General features: G+C 33.9%; 1 protein-coding gene across 1 annotated transcript in view; it reads right to left on the reverse strand.

Annotated features, from left to right (window-relative positions):
* LOC150094233 (osteopetrosis-associated transmembrane protein 1-like) overlaps positions 1–26629 on the reverse strand; it is an 88754-nt gene that overhangs the window by 34693 nt on the left and 27432 nt on the right. Inside the window, exons 3-4 of the mRNA XM_090412165.1 lie at positions 8197–8288; positions 1205–1327 (exon numbers count right to left, since the gene is read on the reverse strand). Of these exons, the coding sequence (XP_090268291.1) occupies positions 1205–1327; positions 8197–8288 (215 nt within the window). The remainder of the gene's footprint in view (positions 1–1204; positions 1328–8196; positions 8289–26629) is intronic.

Raw genomic sequence — 26629 nt, forward strand, 5'->3', positions numbered from 1 at the left:
ACAACTAGCATTATGTTCCTGTCCCCCTTTGGGGGAATGGCTCATTAAGTTAATAAATGCAGAAACAGATATATAGTAACTGCATATAAGAGGTGTGTGTGTGTGTGTTCAAAAAAGACTGAACTTTTTAAATAGCACGCCAACCGCATAGAGGTTTTGACAACAAACTGCCATTTATCCTGTTCTGCTATGAGCATCAGTCGTCAAATTACATTTGCTGAAGTGACCACATGCACAAGCTGTTTGTTGGATTAGTGACAAAGTGACAATAAAAGAGCTTGAAGAACAATAAGTGTGTGTGTAAAATTTCACTGAAAACTTGGTAAAAATTGAGACATGGGTTTATGGCTATGATGTTGAAACCAAGATGCAATCATTGCAGTGGGTGGGGAAAGGGTCTCCTCGAACAAAAAAAAGCACAGATGAGTTGGTCAAAGATCAAAGTGATGTTAGTTGTGTTTTTTGATTGGAAAGGCATTGTCCATTATGAATTGTACCATGTGGTCAGATGGTAAATAAATAGGCATACCAGGAAGTTTTAGCACATTTTATGGATGCTGTATGCAGGAAGAGGCCTGAATTGTGGAAAAGCCAGACTTGGATGTTGTACCAAGACAATGTACCGGCTCATGCACCGCTCCTCATCCACAGTTATATGGAAAAACATCAGACATCTGTTGTGCCCCATCCGCTCTAATTCTCCGGAATTAGCCCCAGCAGACTTTTTCCTGTTACCCAAACTTAAAACCACTTTGAAAGGACGTCATTTCCAAACAATAGAGGAGATTCAGGAAAATGTGATAAGAGAACAGCACGACATCACAGAAAGTGCATTCCAGAAAGCATTCCAACAATGGAAGAAACGTTGGGAATGGTGTATTACTAGTAGAGGGGACTACTTTGAAGGGAACAGTGCTTAAAATGTAAAATGAGCAATGAAGTATTTATAGCAAAAGTTTGGTCTTTTTTTTTGAACATGCCTTGTGTGTGTGTGTGGACAACATATACTTATTATAGCAAACTTTTTGGAATTTTTGATGATAAACTACTACTAAAGAAAACAGCTGGAGAATATCAGCAGAAAGTAAGGGTGAAGCAATAATACAAGAAACAATTCGCTTCAACAACTTTGTGTGTGTAACATACTGCCATTTATGGTAATAATTTACAATAAAAACAGGATATCAAAAAAAAAAAAACTTACAGCATCTGTAATATCCAAGCATGCCTTATTGTTTTTCAAAAGTCTGTCATAAAGATTACTGAGCTTTTTATAATCCTTTTCACATTTTTTGCATATTCCTGTATAATTTAAGGAATCATCTAGCTGTAAATAAAAGTATTTACTAGGATAAATATTATAAGTAAATATTAAAAACAATATCTGTAATTATCTATCACAAATTTCAAAATAGCAAGATTTCAATTTCACTACCTTCCTACATCATTAATTCAAAACTGATTTAGGAGTTGGTACATTTGAAACTGTGACCACTTGTTGCATATACTTTAATTAGATCTGAGAAAAGTGGTAGAGTTATAGGTGTGAATTCTGCAGAAAATAAAGGGATGAACACAATGATATGTGAGTGGAGATAGCAGAGTGATGTGAGCTGTTTCCTTAGGATTTTTTTAGGTGGTCTTAAAAATCCCCATGTCTTGCTCTTTCTTATATTCATTTGAGCACTTTCTAATTGAGCAATTCAAGATTCTTAAGGTGGTCTTAAAAATATCGAGGACTTAATTTTTCTTATATTTGGACCCCTCTCCAAAAGTAAAAATGGTATTCTATAAATTAAAGATGTTAAGAAATTATATTTTCTGCATGTGAAGAAACTTCACGTCTGGGCTACTGTGACATCACATCAATTGCTTTAGTATCCCATAACATACAGCTTTTGGGTATGTATAATGTTATGCATTACGGAAAGGGCAACTACCGACTGGTTTCAATGTTTATTGATGTATGTTAAATTGCAGGGAATACATCTCCAAAAACTCTGAGTGATCTATAAGATAACTCTAAATCTCACTGAGTGACCCTAAAGGATCGAGCCTTCGTAGCTCAGTCAGTATAGACGAAGCCCTTCGGTCGGAAAGATCTAGGTTCGATTACCATCAGTGACATGAGGAACCTTTATCTGGTCTCTTTCAACTAAAGATGAGTTAGCCGGTCTCATACAGAGGTAGAGGATTTTTTTTTCTACAGTTGTCCCTCAAAACAGACAAATTGGCTAGTAGAACACACACAATTTTACAGACAAGAACACTTAGAGATATCATAAGGGTAACTGCCTTATCCTCATATTACAGTTGGGAAGTCCAAGGATACTTTGAAGGCTATGGGTGGTTAACTGTCTGTTAAAGCCACTGATAGATGGATAGTGATCCTAAAGGATCACTACTAAACTAATTACCCCCCCCCCCCAAAAAAAAAAATCAGTCTAGGACAGGAAAACTCAGTGGTAGCTCCACTCTGTAACAGGCAAAAACCTGTGCCAACAAGAGCCTCTCTACTTCCCAGAAAGGATACCAAGGTTGATAACTGATGTGGCTTGATGGATATCAGTCCCATGGACTCCGATCCCTTCATCGCTATGAAATAGTCTTTTATTAAAGGTACCATGCAGAAGTCATATATTTCTTATATACAAGTAGTGAAAAGGTGTGTCACTTTATTACTGAATTACTCTGGATCAGGTATAGATGTTGAAAGTTTTTTCATTTCAGTTGAACTAATAAAATTAAGATGCCAAGAAATTACATTCTTAGTTTAATGCTTTATCCAAGTGTAAGCAAACATAGCCTGTGTGTGTGGTATCTTCACAACTGGGCTACTTGTATATAGAGGCTAATGACTTCACATCAACTGCCTTAATTATTGAGCAGATCAGAGATTTGCAGAGGGAAAGCAATGCCTATAGCAGAAGTAAATGCTTAGTTCTCCGGATGTTAAGGAAACTACAGATGCAATATACTGTTGATTCTAACCTATTCATATTGGCCAAAGGGATGAATGGTTTGCTATAGTAAATTTCTTTTACAACAGTATCCACAGTAATGGTGTCTGCTGTATCAAGAGCACACTGTACTTATAGCAGAGGTGTTTATGGATCAACACAAGATAACTAGGAGGAGAACTTCTTTCCCTCCCTCCCTCCCTCCTTCTCTCTCTCTCTCTCTCTATATATATATATATATATATCAGGGATGTATATTCCAGGTGTGCTAGGTATGTGGTACACACTCAGGGAATAGCAATATCACATATTATATTTTTGCATTTATTCGTGTTAAAGACTCCCCTAATTGTTCCCTGGATCTGCATGATTCTTAAAATTAAACAAATATACTAATACTTCACGAAGAGGACACTTTTCAACTCATAAACACTGAATCATATTTGTGTTAATAGCCCGGGTTTGTGGTTACAAATACAGACACCTTTGAACAGATGGCGCAGCAGGTCAAATTCTTAGTATTTCAGTGGTTTTTAAATCACCTAGAAGGCAAGGTAGGTTGTGTGCTGACAATAACACCAAGAAATCAGTGGCTGTGATTGAATGCTGTCATTTGTCATGAGTTGCTGTTTTTTTTCTTCTGAGTTTCATACAGATTTTGCTTGCGTGAAGTGTGAACTGACGTGTTTAGGACACAATATAGACAAGCTTTTAATGTATAATTTTCTATAAATAATTTATAACTTTTTTTTGCCCATATTTAAAATGTGAAAGTGTTAATGATTTATTGAATGTCCCATTTTCTGCAAGAGCTTTCGCAGATTGTATGATTATAGTCAAAGAGGTTGAACTTGTACATAAATAATGAGTTATTTCAGCCTTTCTTTGGTTCAAATAAGGAAAAATAATTTCCCAAGTGATTACTATTTTCAATTTCTGCACATATTATATGGCTGTATTTAAAATTCAGATCAAAATTCAAATTATCTGTGTCTCACTCTAATATCTGTCAATGATAATCTAATCTCACCAGGAAGCATAAACCCTTTGTGCTTCTCACATGAATGGCATGTGCGAAGTATAGCTATTGTTCATTTTACCTTTATGCTTTCCATATTTAAAATCATTTTAATTGATAAATTAAAGCAGGGTTTCTCAAACCATGTTCTGTGAGAAGTTCTGGAATTTGTCATTTTATTTTTCTAAGCATTTTTCATGAATAAATATTTTATAGTAGAAATATTCTGAGGAGAATAATATTCGTGAATATGTCGAAAAGCTCAGATCCAGAACGCCTAATAACATCTGTGTATTATTAATTTTCACACCTCAAAACCTTTCAACATTTGGGAAAGAGAATACTATTGTTTATGACGGGTCATAAAAATTGCCTGCAAGTGGATTATAACAATGGGTGGCATATCCTCTGTTCTCAAAACTGTAGCAAATGTCAGTGACCAAGCGGCATATTTTTAAACATGGAAATATTGACGAATTATCGTTAATTTTCACACATCGAAATCTTTCAACAATCGGGAAAGAGAATACCGCCATTTATAACTGATCATAAAAATTGCATGCAAGCCAATTACAACAATGGGCAGCGTGTTCTCAAAACTGAACGAAATAATTTGTGTTGCAATGTCAGTGACCAATCAGCAAGGAAGTATAAAGAAAATTTTTCCACTGAAATTGAAGATCAAGGTAGTCTGTATCCGGTTCTCAAATCTATTAATACTGAATACTTTCTTTGCAAGTTCTTATTGAAGTGTGTCAGTGCTTGTTCTGAAACCAGAGTGCCGTGATTTTTTTAAAAGTAATAGGAATACAGATTTAAATTCTAATATGAATAAGAGACAAGGCACTTTGTTTAATTTTGGTATTAAGAAATCTCTTATTGAAGGTGTTTGTGACGGAACAGATAGTGAGTCATCCACCTCAAGCCTACAAAGATCTCCAGGATGTACAAAAGGAGGGGGAAACTACCAGCACACAGGAGAAAAAGTCTGCATTCACTCATAAGTACTTATAATAATATTATAAATATATTTGGTGATCAGAATGGGAAACTACAACATGCTACAAGATTTCATTAGTCCAGTGATTGATAACTAATTTAAATGTAATTTTATATTTGTCAACATGCCACACCAAAAACTGAAATGCAACAGTGACATCTTTTCGTGTGAGTTACCGCATTGCATTTCATGGTGAAGCTCATACAATTGGTGAGACGCTCATTAAGTCTTGTGTGAAAGACATTGTATCATGCATGTTAAACGAGCAGGTTGCTAAAAAAATAGACGCAGTACAATTATCAAATGATACTGTTTCACAGCATATCAAAGATCTTTCTGCTGACATAGAGAAAGAGCTAATTCATCAACTTAGACTTTGCAGTGAATATTCATTGCAAATGGATGAATCTACAGATGTCGCAGGACTCACTGTATTACTAGTGTTTGTTCGTTACATATTTGATAAAAGTATTGAAGAATATTTACTTGTGTGCGAATATCTACAAGAAAAAACTACTGCAGAAGATATATTGTGTTAATAATTATATTACAAAACAGGGAATCGGGTGGGAGAAGTGTATTGATATTTGTACAGATGGTGCTCAAGCAATGGTAGGAAAGATGAAGGGAGTTGTAACATGTATCCTGCAAGTAGTAACAAGAGCCATTAAAAGTCATAGTGTTTTGCATAGACAAGCACTAGTAACAAAAAGAATTCCTACATATTTAAAAACTATTTTGGATGAAGCCGTAAAAACGATCAACTATGTAAAATCTCGACCACTTCAATCCAGATTATTTAAACTTTTGTGCGATGAAATGGGTAGTGCACATGACGCACTTTTATTACATACTAAAGTGAGATGGCTATACAGAGGAAAAGCATTATTGAGGCTTTTTGAACTTCATAGTGAGTTAATGATCTTCTTGACGTCACATAATTTAGGACAAAATTTTATTGAATTATTAAGAAATTCTTCATGGTTGATGAGTCTTACGTATCTGGCAGATATTTTTACAAAGTGCAATGAAATCGACTTATCATTACAAGGAAAAAATATTACAATTTTTAATACAAGAGATAAAATTGCATCTTTTGATAGGAAGTTGCCATTCTGGATTTCTATGGTTGAACAGAATAATTTTGATTATTTTCCCACCTTGCATGAATTTTTGACTGAAATAAATTCTAAAGTAAATGAAGAAGTTTCTAACATAATTTTAGAACACTTGCATGACTTACAATCAACCCTTTTGCAATATTTTCCAAAATCCAGTGAGGACAATTCCTGGGTTCTGAATCCATTTACAGTGACAGCTAAGCCAGCAGGCTTCAGCACAAGTGATTATGAAAATCTAATTGACTTAATTAGTGACTCTGATTTAAAACAAAAATACAAGGAATTGCCAATAAATGATTTCTGGACAAATTTAACAGAAGAGTACCCCAGCATGTCAAAACTAGCTATTCTTGTTTTACTTCCTTTTACAATGACATATTTATGCGAGGCAGGATTTTCATATTATGCTGCAACCAAATCAAAGTCCAGGAACAGACTCGACAAACTTTCTAATATTGTGCCTGATATCAAAAGAATTTGTAATTCAAAGACACAAAAACATCGGAGTCATTAAGAACTTAATTTGCAATATATGTGTATATACCCTAGTTTATTTTACTATTTTTTTTGTGTTTCGTTTTTAATAATTAACATTTGACAATAAATGTTTATTTTTTTCTTAACGCTTAGATTTACTCATTTATTTTATTTATTATTTATATTTACCTACCCTACAAAACACCCAAGATGTTCCGTTAAAATTTCAGGATTTGTGAAGTGTTCCATCGTAGGAAAAGATAAAGAAAATTTTTCCACTAAAATTGAAGATCAAGGTAGTCTGTATCCAGTTATCAAATCTAGTAATACTGAATACTGTCTTCACAAGTTCGTATTGTAGGGTGAAAGTTTCGAAACCGTAGTGCCGTGATTGTTTAAAAGTAATAGGCTTGCAGATTTAAATTTTAATATGAATAAGAGACAAGGGACTTTGTTTAATTTTGGTATTAAGAAATCTCTTATTGAAAGTGTTTATGATGCAACAGATAGTGAGTCATCCATTACCAGTCTAGGATGTACAAAAGGGGGGGAAAATTACCATCATACAGGAGAAAAAGTCTGCATTCACTCGTAAGTACTTATAATATAAAGTTTTGGTGATCAGAATATGTCAATGAAAATCAGCACAAATCAATTTAATGATAGTTTAATTAATTAATTAATAATAAAAAATCAGCAAAATTACCAATTACTTATTAATTAATACATTACAAAATAAACAAGGTGTTCCGTGAAAATTTCAGGATTTGTGAAGTGTTCTGTCGTAGAAAAAGTTTGAGAAACCCTGAATTAAAGTATTCAAAGTTATCCTACAATTAATTGCACTGGACCAATTTAGCTCTGATTACACTTACAAAGATTAAACTGGCAGCCATTTTCATTTGCCCAAATTTCAAGCCTATTCAAATCATTCTGTAAGTGCTGGATATCAGTAGCATTCCTGATTGCCCTGCTATCTTTGTATTACTCATCTCCTGTTAAATCCTTCCTAATGTCATTAATGATTGAATAACAATGGCCCAAGGACTGAACCCAGGTACACCACTGGTCACCTTAAATCTGGCAGATTCACACACACCATATATTACTTTTTGTCTGTCAATCATCCACTTATCCAAGTTAAGAGTTTATATTCCAGTCCCATATTCTCCAGTTTATGCAACAGCCTTTCAATGGCTTAGCAAAATTCAACATTAAAACCCTAGAGAACTGAAACTTAAAAAGTTTCAAAATTTACCACAGTGCTTGGTTTGCCCTACTTAAAAGACATGGACTCTGACCAGGGGTACATATATGGTATTACACAGAGGTTTTGGCCTTCTTAAAGTTTCTGCCTGGTCTCAGATGAGAAGCAACAGTTTGAAACAGTTGTCAGGTCAGGTCAGTGAAACCTAAAATACTAATAAAAGATGAATGTATAGGCACTTAGCCAGGGTCTGTGTCTTTTAAGGAGTGAAAACCAAGGAAACTAATGCCCAAGGTTATATTATCATAAGCTCTCTGGTAAATTTTGAAACATTTTATAAATTCTAGTTCTACCTGGCTATAACAATGATGGATTAATAACATATTTTATATTTATAAATACTTAATACTTACACTGCTGTTATCATCCATACATTTATTTAAAATGCGAAAATTTTCAAAAAACACTTCTGTTTCATTGGATGACACGTCATTTTCAATACAATCTGTAAAAACAAACATGTTGGGATTTTAGCTTAGATGAAAAAAAAAAAAAAATCTACAATAATCTACAATAAATTTGATACCTGAATAACTATTTAAACCTGTATGTACATATGGGAGTATACTTTTAAGAAATTACTTGATTTAATATTTTAATGCGACTCCTACCTGCAACTTGAATACAATCAGTGGGGTAACAATTTTTTTTGTGTGTGCACACACATTTCTATTTTTATTAATTTCTTACCTGATCCAGAAACTGCTCTAGATACCAAACTTATCAAGTCCCTTCAGGCTTCCAGTAAGCGGGACAGTGGTCTCACACCAAGAAATGAAATTCATCTCCCACCTAAAGACAATAACAAAAAACCCATGCCCATGGCTTCAAAGCCTGTGAGATGTAGAGTGAATTTGCTAACAATTCAGCCAAACAGGCTGGTAAATATAGTGTTTATATTTTTCCTTATAAGTGTCATAATGGGAAAGGGATTTTTGTTGTATTCATTATTTAAACTGAATATTAATACAATAACCTGTTTCATTTTCATATGCAATCCTACATGAATGTGTGGTTTGATGCACTTCTAAGCAGCCTTCCTGGCCATTTCCTATTACGTTCTATTTTGTTAGAAGACTGTAGCAATCTAATTCATGTTTTGTTGTAATTCAAATATTCACAAAATGAAAGCAAGTGTTTTCATATGCTGTCAAGTACAGTGGTTTGCATGTCTATATCAGAAGCACATAACAAAAAACAGCACATACTTACTTATTGAAATATACAAGGAATCATGTGCATCTGCCATCTTGTAAGAGAAAGGCCGCCCATTTCATTTACACATGTAGGTTACCTCAAGTTAAATGAATTCAGGTTGTGATTGCAACATTTCCTTTCAGACCACTTTACTTTCCTTCTCACATTTAATATTCAGACAAGAATTAACAACTGCATCGTCTTCTTCATTCCCTTTATATGTTCAACTCAACGGATTGGACAAGGTCAAGTAAATTTGGATCTATATAAATCTAACAATGTTGTATTAGGGTAGTTAACAATATCTACTGCTTTATTTGTCACTAAGAAAAACTACTTATAGGTGCATTAGAATATCTCTGCTGGACATCAGTTATTGAAGTCATAAAGGTCAGGCAACTCAGAAATGATGGAATCTAGTAAAGTCCGACCACAGAAGCGAGAGCTGTCATTGGCAGACTGCCAAGAGGAGTCAATTCATGTTGAAGGGGAGAAAGAAATAAGGCGCTGCATGAATTGGTCACCAACACGCAAAATCACATACTTTATACGTAAAATTTTCTTAACTGTTATACAAGCAAAATAGTTACCACTTTAATAACTACAATGATCATAAAAGAGAAGTTAATTTTCCGACATGTAATAATAAACACTCATTCCACAATACGGATTGATTACCCTATTATCAGAATGGATTCTCCTTCTTTTGACATGCGCAGAAGTGTCGAAGGTCTCGTATCTGTGGGCGTACTATAACAACAGTGATATCATGACACTGATGAAATGAGAATGTGCACATCAAGATACAATGCTGTTTAGCACATGTTAAAAAGAAATAACAAAACAAATTTCTATTCTTGAGAGACACTTGTGACATTAAATTAAGAATTATAAACACATTAACACAATATTTTAATATTTGCCAAATATTTCAGTCTGAAACTAACAGACTATCCTCAGTGGCTTGAATACAAACAATTGATCATTCAAAAGTAGAACAAGCCACATGATGTTACATTGCTAAGCATTAAAGAGAGGTAAATTTCATCAGTGATGAATAAATTATAGGTTAATATAAAATTAATATAAATTATTAATTAACACTTTCATATAACAAACTTAATTTATAAATTCAATTAAAGATAACATTAGACTAATGTAAGAATTAATCTCAATTAAAAAAACAAAATTCTATGTTATCCGGATTAAACTTTCCCATATTTTTGACAAGGATATGCGGTCATTTCGATTCAAGTTAGGGTGTTGAAGTAAGGCCTCAGCATTCTCTTTGAATAGGCATTCGAATTTATAGCGACATCTGTGTAGAAGGCGAGTCTTGGACCAGAGAATGCTGTGGCTTGTCTCTATCCCATGCTGTGCCGATCCAGACTCATTGAATTTATTGTGAAGAATGTATGATTGATGTTCTTGTATTCTTTTTTCTATAGAACATCCAGTTTGTCCAAAGTACGGCAGATTGCAGTTACAAGGAACTTGATACACCAGGCAGGACAGAAAAATATGGGAAAGTTTAATCTGGATAACAGACTAAAAAAATAATTTTTTTTTAAAGACCTTTAATTCTTACATTAGTCTAATGTTATCTTTAATTGAATTTATAAATTAAGATTGTTATGTGAAATTGTGAATTAATACTTCTAATTTATTCATCACTCTGATGAAATCTACCTCTCTCTTTAATGCTTAGCAATGTAACATCATGCGGCTCGTTCTACTTTTGAATGATCAATTGTTCGTATTTCACTTTGTAAAACCTGTTCCAATAACAGACTATCCTCAAGTCACTGAGGATAGTCTATTAGTATCAGACTGAAATATTTGGCAAAGATTAAAATATTCTTGTGTTAACGTGTTTATAATTCTTAATAACAAAACAAAGTTGCAACAGCACTTCTATAAAAGCTATTTAGCAGAACACATTTACATTTCCACTCTGCTAAAGAGTACCTTGCTATAAAAGAATTATTATTATTATTAATGGAGTCTCAGTGAGTCTAAAGACTCCAAGGAGTCCTTAGACTCACTGAGAGAGGCCCTAAACATCATATCAAGTACTATTCAGCATTTGCACAGTATCTATCAAACTTTGCTTTGAACTCATTCACAGTCATGGCACCCATAACAGACTGGCAACCTATTCCACTCATTCACAACTCTCCAAGTAAAAACCTAGTTCTAACAATCCTACTAAGTACACTCTTGCTCAATTTCCGTGAATGGCCCTTAGTTCTCCCACCACCACACCTGTTCTGAAAAATTTCCTCTGAATTAATCTTGTAAAAACCCCTCAGTAATTTGAATGTCTCAATCATATCACCCCTTTTCTGCCTATCAGCCAGTTTCTATAATTTGCTACAGCAGTTTTGGAGCATCCTTTATGCAATGGAACTATATTCTCCTCTTTCCACCCACCTCAGGACTAATCCAGAGCTGAGACTTTGATTAAACAATATGGTCTAAGGCATTGACAATTCCTTTGTCGCTTCACGTAAGACTCAAGCTGGTATACCATTCAATCCCATAGATGCATTTACATTAAGGTTCTGTAATATGCTATTCACCTCCATTTGTTCACCTCAGTTCCCATATAAGCCATCAGTTCCTTCATTCCTGCAATATCACCACCTGGATGATATACTCTTGCAAAGCGTTCACTTAGTAATTCTACTATTTCGACTGATTCAGTTACCTTCCTATCATCGGCATTCCTTAAAATCAACAATCTGCCATATAAATTTTTTCTTTTACTTGCAGCATATTGAAAGAACTGTTTAGAATTCTCTTTAGTCTGCATTGCTAACTTCCTTTCATAATCTTACCTTTTTTACCACACTAGTTATCCTTCTGGCCTGTGCCTTGTACTGTTCATGTGCCTGCAGGTTACATTTCTCTTTAAATTCCCTCCACAATTGTTTCTTGTTTTGCTGTTCTCAGCTTGATCGTGTTATTCATCCATTTAACTCCCACTTAATTTACTCTCTTGACTCTAGGTATGCAGTCAGCCATTGCCTCCCTCAAACACTGCTTTACCATTCCCATGCACTATCAATATCCAGCCCTCACAGTTTTACATGCCATGGCACCAATCCAAGCAATCTCCTAAGCTTGTCATACTCACTAGCCCAGTAATTCCACATATACGCTGTCTTAACTGAAAATTTCCACACATTTAGCCACCTCCCAGGTCAAGACCATATAATCACTCTCACCAATTGGTGGCAACATAGTCATATTTGTTATAGACAAATTCTCAGATGCAGTTACTAGATTGAGCACTCTCGAACCCCTAGTATATTCCATTACATGCTGTCTCAGATAATTATCCCTTAGCAACTGTATGAAATCCATTTCCTTTCTCCCACATGTCCTCTCCTTCTTCCAATCAATGTTACCATAGTTGAAATCCACCAATAATAATTACCTGTCCTACACTCACTGAGTCTATTTGCCAATGCATACTATCTCCATCATCTTTTCCATCCCCTAGTTTACAGCAGCACCCAACTGTATATTTTGTTCACATAGCATGTGATCATTATTATTACAAAAAAAGTTCTAGGTAGCCCTCATGTAATGTAAATAATGAAAATATTCTCAAACATAGCATAGTGTATGATTTTCTAAACTCTATGTGCTTATATTCAATCATTATCTAAACTAAATGATTTCTAAATAACTGGGTTAGAAAGTAGTTCCATATATAAATACCACTTTCAGGTTTATAACTCTAAAGAAAACAATAAAAGCTGTATAAAAAATTTATGACTAGTGCAATACATATTCAGAAAAAAACAGGACATAATGAAATAACATTTTTTTTGTTGTTATAGTATTAAAAAGGTTCATTTCAATGCTTAAACTATTAGAATGGCTCAAATACATAAACTTACTAAAATATACTAATACACAGAGAATGTATTTTTATTTATTTTTTAAAATTATTTTTAATTATTATTATTTTTTTTTTTTTTGTTCTCTGCTGCTTCTCCCAAGGTGTTCCAGATTCATTGCACAAATATATGTGGTATTAGTTCCAACCTCATAAATCTTGACTTTCAAGTCCAATTTGCAAAACTACAGGCTGCTTTTCAGCTTTTTCAAGCACTACTCATTCTCTCTGTTTCCCTAATGATACTCTGATTCTTTTGGTTTCAAATGTGGCACCAGTGCATATGTGTGTGCTCTGATATACCATGTCAGAGTTTATAACTAAGAATCTTTTCTTTTTTTTAAATTTGTTTACATAAAAATCTTTCTCTCTCTCTCATTTAATTAAATTGACTAATTGCTGCTCACTCACCTAATACCACCAACCATTCTGAACTTTCTGAACCAACCAACCATTCTGATTTTCTCTTGTCCAACTTTTCTAATAGCAAAGTCATCTTCCTTGGAGATGTTACTGTTTACCACTCCAATCTAGCTTTACTCTTCTAACTGCACAAATCAAGTAGGTACAAATGCCAAGACATCACTAATGATTTTAACAAATTGTTCAAAATACCTGCTAAAATACCAGATAATCTTAAACACTAAATCATTTTCTCACTAGCAACCCTTCTAAATACAGGCAATACTCCCTCTGTATGGTAGTGCAGGAGTGTAAACATGATGGTACAAGTGAAACCATGTAAAGCAATCTTAATCATCATCAATTTCCTGATATGTACCCTTAAGGAGTGTTCAGGCTACTATGACAGCACTACGTGATTAAGTTTGCATTATTATTAATCTCCTATCCACAATTTTCATCCAAATTATTCTATTACTTATCAGAACTCCAATATTGTCATACCTAACATTTCATGCTTCTAAGGCACTTCTGAATGAATAAATTCACTCATACCTTGGTCATCCTCTAGGTCAGTGCTTCCCAAACTGTGGGCTGCGGCCCTCTTGGGGGGCCATGAAATAATGAAAACAAATTTAAAATCTTTTAAGACTAAGTAGATTTTTTTATCTTAAAAGAAACGTATTTAATTTTTATTTATTATTTCTTTTTTGTTATTTTTATATTTTAATGGAAAAAACCACACATCGATGCAGGTTCACAAATTTTGCTTCCTGCGTATTTCAGCCCTTAATGAATATTAGTAAATATATGCTTATTCATATAAGTTTCATTTCAAAGCAAAAATCTAAGAATTGCAGTTTCAAATATTTCACCTGATAGTGACTTTTTGTGTAGCATATTGAAACATCCATCACATTAAATTTTTATTAAGTTTCTTTCATGTTTTTAATTCTTTCTTTATTACTAATCATTTTATGTTTCATGTGATTGTACTGCAAATGTACAATGTGCCATGTCAAATGTGTATGTAAGATGCTAAAAATATAATATTTGCATTTGATTTTTGCAGTATTCGCTGTGTATGTTTTGTATTGAATATATATCTATATTACGATTTTTTTCCGAGGGGGGCCGTGAAATATTTTAATTTTTCCAAAGGGGGCCCTGACATCCAGAAGTTTGGGAAGCACTGGGCTAGGTCTCTTTCCTGCCATCTTCGCATCAAACACCTGTTTTGCTACTTTCCTCAACTATCCAATTTAAGTGGCCATACCATCTTATATTAGCTCTGCTTACACATTTTGGAATGCAAACAATGTCAAGTTCCTTTCTAATATGGTTCTGTCATTAATGCAATCTGTTCACTCTCCTAATTTTTTTCAGAACCCTCATATTGGTATCTAGTTTTTAATTGAGTGCTTTATTTCTAACCCAACCCTCAGATCCATGATTAACAACTAGTTTGAACACTGTCTGGTATACTGCCAGTGTGGTATTGTGGCTAATTTCTCTCTCATTCCATTAAATATTTTCAAATGGCTCCACACCATACCAGCTTTGCTTATTCTGTTGTCTATTCAGAGACTTGCCATCTTCACTAAAAACTATGCCTAAATAGCTGAAATATTTTACTTGTTCTATAGGCTCTCCATTGAGAATGCAGCTAAAGTTTTCTATGTTCCTGCCTATTTTCATAGTTTTGGTCTTTTCGTTACTGATTTTCATGTCAAATTTGTTATAGCTGTTATTCAATTTAGTTGGAGAATCTTGGAGGCTTGCACTGGATGTTTTAAGAAGTACATAACTTCTGCATCTTCAAAAAAGTTAAGTTTGACATCTTCAATTCTAATATCAGACCTAATGCTACTTTCTTTCATAATATGAATCCAAATAGATGATGAATAAGAATTGAGATAGTGTGCATTCTTGTCTTACCCTTGATTTTATATCATTACTCTATATAATTGTAGTGTTTTGAAAAACTTTTCTCTGGGCACCTTGTCATATGCCTTTTCCAGGTCTACAAAACCTAAGTATACAGATCTTTGTCAATACTCCCATGATTTCTCATCTATTTGTCATAAAGTGAAAATCTCATCTTGACAACATCAATCTGTCCTGAATCCGACTTGTTCCTCTTCCACAATTTTTCTTAGCTTCTCTTCAAGTATGCTTGCATAAATCTTACCTGGAACACTAAGTAGAGAAATTCCTCTGTAATTCTCACATTCAGCTTTATTGCCTTTTTTTTATAGATGATACTATGAGAGCTCTACTCCAATCATCTGGAATATGATTGGCCCTCTGAATTATGCAGTGTAGCCACTGCAAAATTTTTGTACTTCCATATTTAAACATTTCTGGTTGAACACATTCCAATTGCCTTTCCACATTTAAAGTTTTTGATGACTTTTTCTTAATAATCAATGGGAAAAAATTATGATTGTTCCATGACCTTAAAAAATTTTTGTCAAAACATTAAAAACTCTTATTGTCAGTTATAAATGTATAGGAAAATGAAAAAAAATAGTAAAACTAATATTTATTTAGTACATTGTAATTTAAAACATTAGAAACATTGAGAATTAAAGTGTTTTATTGAGTTATACAAAAAAAACTTATCAAAAGTAGTTTGCACAGTATTTGGTGCCTTCTCATTAGATAAATATATGAAACAAGCTTCTTTTCTGTGCATTTCTAAGTTTGGTTCAGCTTCCAAAATCTTATCCTTTGCACTTTCAAAGTCATGAAATATGTCTGTGTGAACTGAATAACAGATGCACAGTGACCAATCACTGACAAACTTTGAAACAAGTAACGTGACTAGTCGCTGTCCATGATGCACATCTCTTTATTTAGTGATTTGTGGACTGAAGAGCTAAAAGCAAAGTTTGTACTTTATGCAATTACTCAGAGTTAATAACTGTGGTAACTGAAATTTTAGCTATGTTGCTGGGGGACTGGTGTTATTTAACTAAACAGTAGTAATTGAAATTTCTGCATATCAAAACCATGTAAAGCGAAGACTGCCTGTATATTATGAATGTTGTTTTTTTCTCTAAGCAACCCAAACCACAATCTAGTGCTCATTTCTTCCATGAAGCAACACTCACATAGCCAGTCTCAAGTGCTTGAATTATCACAGAGAATGCTATGCTTTGTTTCAATGGTTGGATTATTGTTTTCAGTCATCTGATCCAAACATGCAATTGGCTTCCACAGAATCTCTATCTTCCCTTTCTTCTGTTTACATAAAGATTGAAACAGATCCAAGTAAACTATCAATGCATCCAAAACTGATTTTGAAAGAGCTAAAGTCAGGAAACTTGCATTGTGTCCAAATTGCAGTCATGCTTTCAGGACTTCTGTCAAAGCTTATTGCTCAGCCTAACTTCCACCTCATTTGCATTTAACTGTGGGATTGGATGGGATATCACCAGATATATTACAAGAACATGTGTAGAAAGTTGAAAGTTTATTTTTCAAGGCTTGGAAGTAATAGTAATTAATACTAACTGGTTCCGTTGCATCATTACTCACAGAAAAAGCCAATCTCCTGGTTTCTTACTTTTCCTCCAATTTTGTAACTGAGAATCTTGATAAATATTTTCCTACCATTAACAGACACACAACACTTAATGCTACTTTGATTTTTTTTTTTTTTTCCAAAAGAAATCAGAAGAATCTTATCCAAACTTGATAACAAGATTCCTGGTCCTGATAGCATTTTTCATTTTGTATTGAAGGTTTGTGGTGCAGAGCTGACTCCTGTTCTATGTTGCCCTTTTATTCTCTCCTATACCACTAGTGTCTATCCTGAAACATTAAAATAGCCAATATTTAACTCATTCTTAAGAAAGTCAACAAATCTTTACTATCCAATTTTTGTCCCTTCAGTTCTCTTTAAGAGAAAGGTGATGGCAAAACACATTAACACTTGACTTCTAAGCTACCTTGAAGCCTCTTAAATAAAAATGATCATCAGTATGGATTCTGCTATGATTCAGTGGCAGAATTCATAACTCTGATCATTTATGGTGTCAGTCAACAAGGTTCTCCTTTGTTTTTGACATCCACTTTTGAATGCATTTGAAAGGTTCAGGGGAATCTCAAGGGCTTGCTCTTCATATCTCTAAGGAATTTTTTTAAATGTATATATAGTTTTGCTGATGACAATACACTGTACTCCTCTTTCTCATTTGACAAACAATTCAGTACAAAATCACCAAAACTTTCAGAAATATAAAACTTCTACAACTCCAAAGACCTGATCTGATCTTCAAATAATTTTTTATGGAGTTCTCATAACCTTGTTAATTTCAATGCCAGTAAAACTCAATACTGTTTTATTTCTCACAAAAAATAACCTTTTCTTCCAGTCTTATTTTTTGATTGTACTCAAATATCTAGACAAGATGAGATTTCTCTTATTGGAATAATTCTAACCTCCAATCTTTCTCATCATCATCATCAAATTTCTGCCATTACCCTCAAGGGGTGTACAGGATATGATATAATAAATTTAGTTTAATCCTTTATCCAAGTGTGAGCAAACAACCAGAGTAATTTATTAAAAAAGGGTGGCACACCAATTGGCAATTCCTATAGGTGGAGATGACCTGCTAATGCTTCTGCCTGATATCCCAACTTGGGACCGGCTCCCACTGAAGAGACCTCAATGAAGGTCGAAACCGGTCTGGGTAGTGGCCCTTCCCTTAATGCATAACATTAGACATATCCGCAAGGAGATGTGTTTTGCATTATAGGAGATACTAGGATAGGAGTGTTGGTAGCTTGCTCCACCTTTGCAACGAGTTGCCCTGGTGTGTACCACCTTAACCCAGTCCTGAAGATACTTTCAGGCGCAAACTTTGTTTGCTCACACTTGGATAAAGGATTAAACTAAATTTATTATACTCTAACCAAGTGGAAAATAAACTTTCAACATCTTTCTCTAAATCCAGAGTAATTTATTAAAAAAGGGTGGCACACCAATTGGCAATTCCTATAGGTGGAGATGACCTGCTAATGCTTCTGCCTGATATCCCAACTTGGGCCTGGCTCCCACTGAAGAGACCTCAATGAAGGTCGAAACCGGTCTGGGTAGTGGCCCTTCCCTTAATGCATAACATTAGACATATCCGCAAGGAGATGTGTTTTGCATTATAGGAGATACTAGGATAGGAGTGTTGGTATCTTGCTCCACCTTTGCAACGAGTTGCCCTGGTGTGTACCACCTTAACCCAGTCCTGAAGATACTTTCAGGCGCAAACTTTGTTTGCTCACACTTGGATAAAGGATTAAACTAAATTTATTATACTCTAACCAAGTGGAAAATAAACTTTCAACAGGATATGATAGTACTACATGAAAAAAATTACGTCATTACTAACTTCCTATCTACAATTTTCCTCCAAATCAGTCTGTTTTACTTGTCAAGACTCCAACATTATCAGATCTTATATTTCTATCGTCTAAGGCACTTTGTACCGTATCAATCCACCTATATCTTGGTCTTCCTCTGGGTCGTTTTGCTGCCAACCTGGAAGAGAACACTTGTTTTGCTAATCTTTCTTCACCCATTCTGTTTAAGTGACCATACCACCTGAGATTAGCTCTGCTAACGCATTCCTGGATGCTGACAATGCCAAGTTCTTTCCTAATATCCTCGTTTTTAATATGATATTGCCATTGATGCCATCTGTTCATGCCTCTAATCTTCCTCAGGACTCTCATATCTGCGGTCTCTAGTCTTTGGTCAAGTGTTTTACTTCTGACTCAGCTTTCAGATCCATAAGTTAAAACTGGTTTGAACACTGTCTTGTATACAGCTAATTTAGTGTTCTGACTAATTTCTCTCTTATTCCATATGAATTTATTAAATTGACTTCCCACCATACCAGCTTTGCTGATTCTGTTGTCTATTTCTATATTGAATTTACCATCTTCACTAAAAATCGTGCCTAAGTAGCTGAAATGTTTTACTTGTTCCACAGGTTCTCCATTCACAACACAGTTGACATTTTCAATGATTCTGCCTATTTTCATTGTCTTTGTCTTTTTATTGCTGACCTTCATGCCATATCTATTACAACAGTTATTCAATTTAGTCAGAGAATCTTGCAGACTTGTAGCGGATTTATTTAGAAGTATAACATCATCCGCATAAAGCAAAGAGCTGACATTAACATCTCCAATTTTGATATCATATTTAATACCACTTTCCTTCATAATGTGATCCATATAGATAATGAATAACAGAGGGGATAATGTACATCCTTGTCTCACACTGATTTAACATTAAACCATCTTCCTGTATTTGATTCCACATTTCACAGCTAAGGATTATTCAGCTTCAGTTTTTTGTAACTCAATATGAATTTTACTTTTCAGTGTGATACTTATTCTTATCCTATTTAACACCAGGTGGCAGTCACCTCCTATTTCAGATCCATTTACACTCTTGTAACTTTGACCAGTCTGAAGATATCACTGTTGACAATAACAAAATTGGAAGACTTTTCTTCTATGTTCTGCCACAGTGTTACGTTAGAGCATGGTGTTTGTAATAACTAGTCTACGTCCTAAACAGAAATCTAGAAGGTACTGGTCATTAGCCCTGCTATTTTCTTCTAGTTTTCTTAAAACCTTACACACACACATGCAAATTTATATATATTTGGAAATGTTTATTATGACTGTTCCTTCAATTCTAACTGCTGACTTACAACTCAACAACAAGACTAAGTATTGCTTGATATAATGTCCCATTGACACCATATAACTTAGCATATTGAATAGCTTCTCTCTTGGCACCTTGTTTATCCATACCAATCTTTCTTGGCATAAATATATTACAAATATTGCTTTCCCAGTATTCAAGAATTTTTTTTTCTTTTACTCAAAAGGTTTCTGTATCTCTGAACAGCAATTAAGTCTATACAAATAGCAAATCCATTCCACTACTGAATACTGTTCTCATATTTGGGATTATTCCCTTAGAGCTCCTTAAAAATACTTGACTCAGTACAGAAGACAATTAGACTGATTACTTATCCATTTCTCACTAATTCATTCCACTGCCTTTCTTTCACACAGACATTCAGTTTCTGCTGCACATTTTCTACAAATATTTCCACACTCACTTTTCATCAGAATTGGCATCAATAATTCCTCCACACTTTCTTCTAAATAATTTAACATTTTTTAAATTTGTGAGCAGCTGTTATATGCGTTTTAACACATGCAACAGTTATTAAGTGCTCCTTCACAGTTCAACTCCAAATGCACAGAACAAATTTTGGTTTCTTTTCATTCATTCCTTTTGCTGTTGTCTTTGGGAACAGTCTCTTATGAATTTCCTAAAGAGTACAATCTACAGGTTTTCAGATCCAAATGTTAATCAATTTCTTCTCTACTAACAGGATGAACATCCTCTTGTGCATGGGATTACCTTATAAAAAAAAAGAGCACATCATATGAAACTTATATGAAAAGAAAATAACTGCTAATTTAAGTATCATATGATAATATACATCATTATTTAAGTATGAGCTGTTTTTTCCAATATGTTGCTGAATAAAATTTTGTCTAATGATTTTTATGTTAAACACAATTTGCTACTTACTTAATTTTTTATTTCTTTTAAATTTTCAAATTGAATCTAATTATGCTATTAGTAGCATATTTACAGGATTTTAGAGTGCATGTTCTCTCTAAAATTTTCTCCCCTTTTTTTTTTTTTTTTGTTGTTGTTGTAAGCTTGTAATATTAAGAGTAGGACAAGAAAATTAACAGAGGAATTGCAGAAATACTATATCAGCATAATTGGTGTAACAAAACTAAGACCAAAACCAGCAACCTCCTTCCAAATAATAATATTATTATTCAGGTACTAAGGAACAGGGAAAGGTACATGCATAGTTACAGCATGCACACTAAAAACAAACTTCTTGAATGATATGCAATTTGGCAGTAGACTGGTTTAGGCAATTTCAAAATGAGAAATTGGACTGATTTGTGCCTATGGTTCCACAAAAGGAAAGAAGCGTAGCTGATACAAAGAAAAAATACATGAAAGGCTAGTTCTTGTTTAAGAACTTGCTGAATAGTAGCATGAACAGCAGAGTCAACAGTAATCATAATCTACTCATTATATAAACAGCACCACTAGTTTTGTTCTCCTAGAAAACTGGGTGCATAAATATAGAATGGAAAAAAGAAATAAATACACTGGAAATACTCTATTTTTTGTTCTCCCTCAGCTTTTACAGTCATAATAAACATTTCCAAATATATATAAATTTGCATGTGTGTGTAAAAAATGAAGAAGTGAAGAACCAAATTCTTAGAGAGCGAGTAACAAAATCTGAAAAAAATATTGGTTGACTCAGTGCAAAAAATAAAAAAATAATATGATGCACATATGCATAAACAATCAAGTAGATGCACATAAGTCATATGACGATCTTGGATATGATACAGATGGCAAAATGTTTATGAAGAACTAAGAAAACTTAAAAATGGAGGAGAGAGAGTATGATAAAAGTATGAAAATATGAAGAAAGTGAAATAACTGAAGAAAGAGATAGTCAGGATGCATGGTGTAATCAGATAGGTAACAAATGACAAACAAGCAGCAGAAAATGTCCAGGAATGTATACTGATATTAAAAGTAAAGCAAGTCTGAAACTTAAATACAGACAAATGGAGACCCGTATTTGACCTAAAATATGGTATAAAAGTTTTAAAGTGGCTATACTTGCATAATCCAGAATATTTGGTCTCTTAAGATCAAATTCTAGATGAGTAGAGTAAAGCTATAATCATACCAATTTATAAAAAAAAGAGAAATAAAACTGAATGTGAGAATTAAAGGAATTTTCTAACTCAGTGTTGTAGGAAGGATTTATGCAAACATACTTCTGAAAAGAACAAGAAAACTGCTGAATCAAAAATTGATGAAAACAAGCTTTAGGCCAAGAGGAAATTCCAAACTAATTTTTTTTACGTTACAACAAATAATCAAACAGATGAGTAATTATCTCAATATAATAGGAATCTCTGTTGATCTCAAAAAAAAGTATGGAAGATTTATATAGTGAGTGGAGTGTTTATAAATATATATATTACAAATCAGCAGTTAAAACTAAAAGATGTACAAGAAGATTGTTTGGTATTAACTAATATAAGGGATTAAATTCTTAAGGAAAGACACATGAAACCTGATATTCAAAGATATTAAGCTTAGTTTTTTTTTTTTATTCTATACTGACGATGTTATTATCTTAAACAAATGTGATATAAGTCTGTCCAAGTCTTTAGTCAAATTGCTATGACATGTTGGTGGGAAAATCAGTAACAAAATTAGTAAACCTTTAATGAAATAGGCTGGAAAAACAGCAATTGCATTCTTAATAATAAACATATAGTTTATTAGTAAGAATTACTAAGATGCAGATGCCCTAATGAGAAGGCACAATTTTCAGCTAAGATGGTTAATTAAATACACAGAATAGTAACAGATTAATCAATTTTAATAGGTGGGATGATACCTGAATGATTTTAGATGGAACAAAAAAGAAATTAACCAAATAACCAAGCCACATTATACAAGTCAGTATTTAAACTAATGCACGAGCCTGTAAGTTAGTTTAGAAATAAAACACCGATGCAATCATAAAAAAATGTGAAAAAAATCAGAAAGGAACTCGACATTATTAATAACAAACAATGAAGAATGTGTAAGCAGAGCTATCTAAGATAGTGTAGTTACTTAAACAGAATGGGAGATGAACGGTCTGAAAGACTGAAATCATTTGGGTGGTGGTGGTGGGGGGGGGGAATGTTGGACAAAAATTGATAGTAAAATTTTCATTATGTATTTTTTGTACCTATTAATTGACAGTTTTCTGTCAACTGTATCATCTGATGTATAATCTTTGAGGTTATACATCAGAAGATGTCAAAGGCTCTTTGGAGAGTACTACAGCTTAAAAATAGAAAATAAATTTTGGTTGACTCAGCCAGGAATGCTTGCTTGAAATTTTCTGCAAAAATAAAAAAAAATAATATGATGCACACATGAATAAACAATCAAGTAGATGCACATAAGTCATATGACAATTTTGGATAAAATACAGAAAATAAATATGATACAGATGGCAAAATGTTTATGAAGAACTAAGAATGACAATGACAAAGATAAAGAATGGAAAACTGGAAGGAAGTAGAAAATAAATAAAGAGAAAAAAGGATATCACTTGCAGATCTAAAGCAAAATGAAGAAATTAGTGGATTAACAGTGAATGGTAGCTTGAAATGCACATAAGTACCAGATCGACGAAACAGCGGTGACTGAAACAAAAAAGGCAAAAACTGGTGAGATCTTTCTGAGTAATAAACACAAAATGTTATATTCAGGCAATGACAATCAAGGAAAAGGAGTAGCCATAGTATTCAACACTAAATACAAGGCTAATCTTCTTGAATGGCAGGCAGTCTTAAGTAGAGTGATGTGGGCAAATATGAGAATGAGGAAATGGACAGAGACTTATTTGTGCCTATGGTCTCACAGAAGGTTCTACTAAGGTAGAAGTGGAGGAATTTTTTGAGACTTTAGAGAAAGCAACTGACACAATGAAAAAGGAAAATTGTATGATTGTAAGACATACAAAAATATATTGAGAAAATTTGGAGAAAAGAGAAAAGTTAATAATAATGGCAAACATCTGTTGGATTTCTGCTCAGGACATGGACTGGTTATTACTAACACCATGTTCCAACATAAAAATGTGCACAAATTCACATGGAGAGAAGAGGCAAGGAATAAGAAGTCTCACTGACTATGATGTTTTCTCACTGGTGCAGAACACCAGAGTGTACAGAGGATTTGAAATTGGAAGCGATCACTATTTAGTCTTGAGCAGGATAAAATTGAATTTCATATTGAAAAGAATAACATGTAACAAAGTTTTAAAGCGAATAAAAGTTGAACAGCTCTCAGATGTGAACTGTAGACAAAAATACACAAAGGTTATTGAAAAAAAAAAATGAAAGAGTTTGAGAACAGGAACCAAACCATGGAGATTCAGTGGCAAGCCTTGAAGAAAATCCCGATTGATTCAGCCAGAGAGGCATGTGGTGAGGTTGTCTGCAAAGATAGAAAAATCAGAATTCCCTGGTGGACACAGGAAGTTAAAGAGGCAGTGAAGGAAAAAAAGAAATCATATCAAAAATTCCTGGCAAATAAGTCAGCTTTTGCTCTTAGAGAATACAGAGACAAATGTAAGAAAGCGAAACATTGTGTTAAACTAGCTAAACAAAAGTCATGGGAGGACCTTGGCAAGAACATAGAAAATAAATACCAAGAAGGTGGTAAGATATTATGAAGCTTAGAAATGGAGGAAAGCGTGCTGTAAAAGGAGTTAGAGATGATAAAGGTGACATGAAAATGGGGGGAAAAGATATCCTTAAAGTATGGAGTAATTACTTTGAAAAATTGCTAAATGAAACAAGCAGTGGTTGCACAGTGGTAAAAAACACTCAACAGGCATACAGTCAGGAATACATATCCATACTTGAAGTAGAAAAAGCCACCAAAGGCTTAAAATGCAGAAAGCAGCAGGAGTTAGATGATATTCGACCAGAAATGATGAAGTATGGTGGTTTAAAAGTCTTGCAGTGGCTGCACTGCATAGTTCAGAAGACCTAGACAGAGAGATGAATTCCCAATAATTGGAGTAGAGCTCTAATAGTATCCATGTATAAAAAGGGAAATAAAACTGAATGTGAGAATTACAGAGGTATTTCCCTACTGAGTGTTCCTGGCAAGATCTATGCAAGTATACTTGAGAAACGGTTGAGAAGAATTATGGAAGAAAAGCTTGGTGAAGAACAAGCTGGATTCTGGCCAAATAGAGGCTGTCAGGATCAGATCTTCACTTTACAACAAATAGTGGAGAAATCATGGGAATATAACAAAGATCTCTATTTGAGTTTTGTAGATCTGGAAAAGGCATATGACGAGGCGCCAAGAGAGAAGCTATTCAATATGCTACAGTTACATGGTGTCAATGGGGCATTATATCAAGCAATACTTAGTCTGTATTTGAGTTGCAAGTCGGCAGTTAGAATTGAAGGATGTAGAATTGAAGGCATCAATAGCAATATCATATTAAAAACAAGGATATTAGGAAAGAACTTGACATTGTCGGCATCCAGGAGTGCGTTAGCAGAGCTAATCTCAGGTTGTATGGTCACTTAAACAGAATGGGCGAAGAAAGATTAGCAAAATAAGTGTTCTCTGCCAGGTTGGCAGGAAAACGACCCAGAGGAAGACCAAGAAATAGGTGGATTGATACGGTACAATGTGCCTTAGACGATAGAAATACAAGATATGATAATGATAATATTGGATTCTTGACTAGTAATAGAATGATTTGGAGCAAAATTGTAGATAGGAAGTTAGTAATGATGTAAATTTTTCATGTAGTACTATCATATCCTGTACACTCCTTGAGGGTACATGGCAGAAATTTGATGATAATGATGATGAGACAATGAAAATAGGCAGAAGCTTGAAAATATCAACTGCATCGTAAATGGAGAACCTATAGAACAAGTAAAATTTCAGCCATTTAGGCACAATTTTTAGTGAGGATGGGTTCAAGCCAATTTTAACTTATGGATCTGAGAGCTGGGTTAGAAGTAAAACATTTGACCAAAGACTAGAGACTACAGATATGCGAGTCCTGAGAAAGATTAAGGGCATTAACAGATGGCATCAATGGCAATATCATATTAAAAACGAGGATATTAGGACAGAACTTGACATTGTCAGCATCCAGAAATGCGTTAGTAAAGCTAATCTCAGTGGTATGGTCACTTAAACAGTTTGGGAGAGAAAAGATTAGCAAAACAAGTGATTCTCCACCCAGTTGGCAGAAAAAAGATCCAGAGTATGACGAAGATATAGGTGGCTTGATACAGTAAAATGGGCCTTAGAAGATAGAAATATAAGATCTGATAATGTTAGAGTCTTGATAAGTAACAGTGATTTGGAGTCAAATGTAGATTGGACTTTAGTAATGATGTAATTTTTCATGAAGTACTATCATATCCTGTACACCACTAGAGGGTAAATGTCAGGAATTTGATGATGTTGTACATTATCTGAATTATGTATTTTGGGATTTCTGGAATTCTTGCATTAGGTTTTGTTTTACCATAATTTCTTAATTTTCTCCTTTGCTGCATATATGAATTATGAGGAT

Source organism: Typopeltis vanoorti, chromosome 22 (assembly GCF_054136105.1).
Source record: "Typopeltis vanoorti isolate ZY-2024b chromosome 22, IOZ_Tvanoo_1.0, whole genome shotgun sequence".
Lineage (NCBI taxonomy): Eukaryota > Metazoa > Arthropoda > Arachnida > Uropygi > Thelyphonidae > Typopeltis > Typopeltis vanoorti.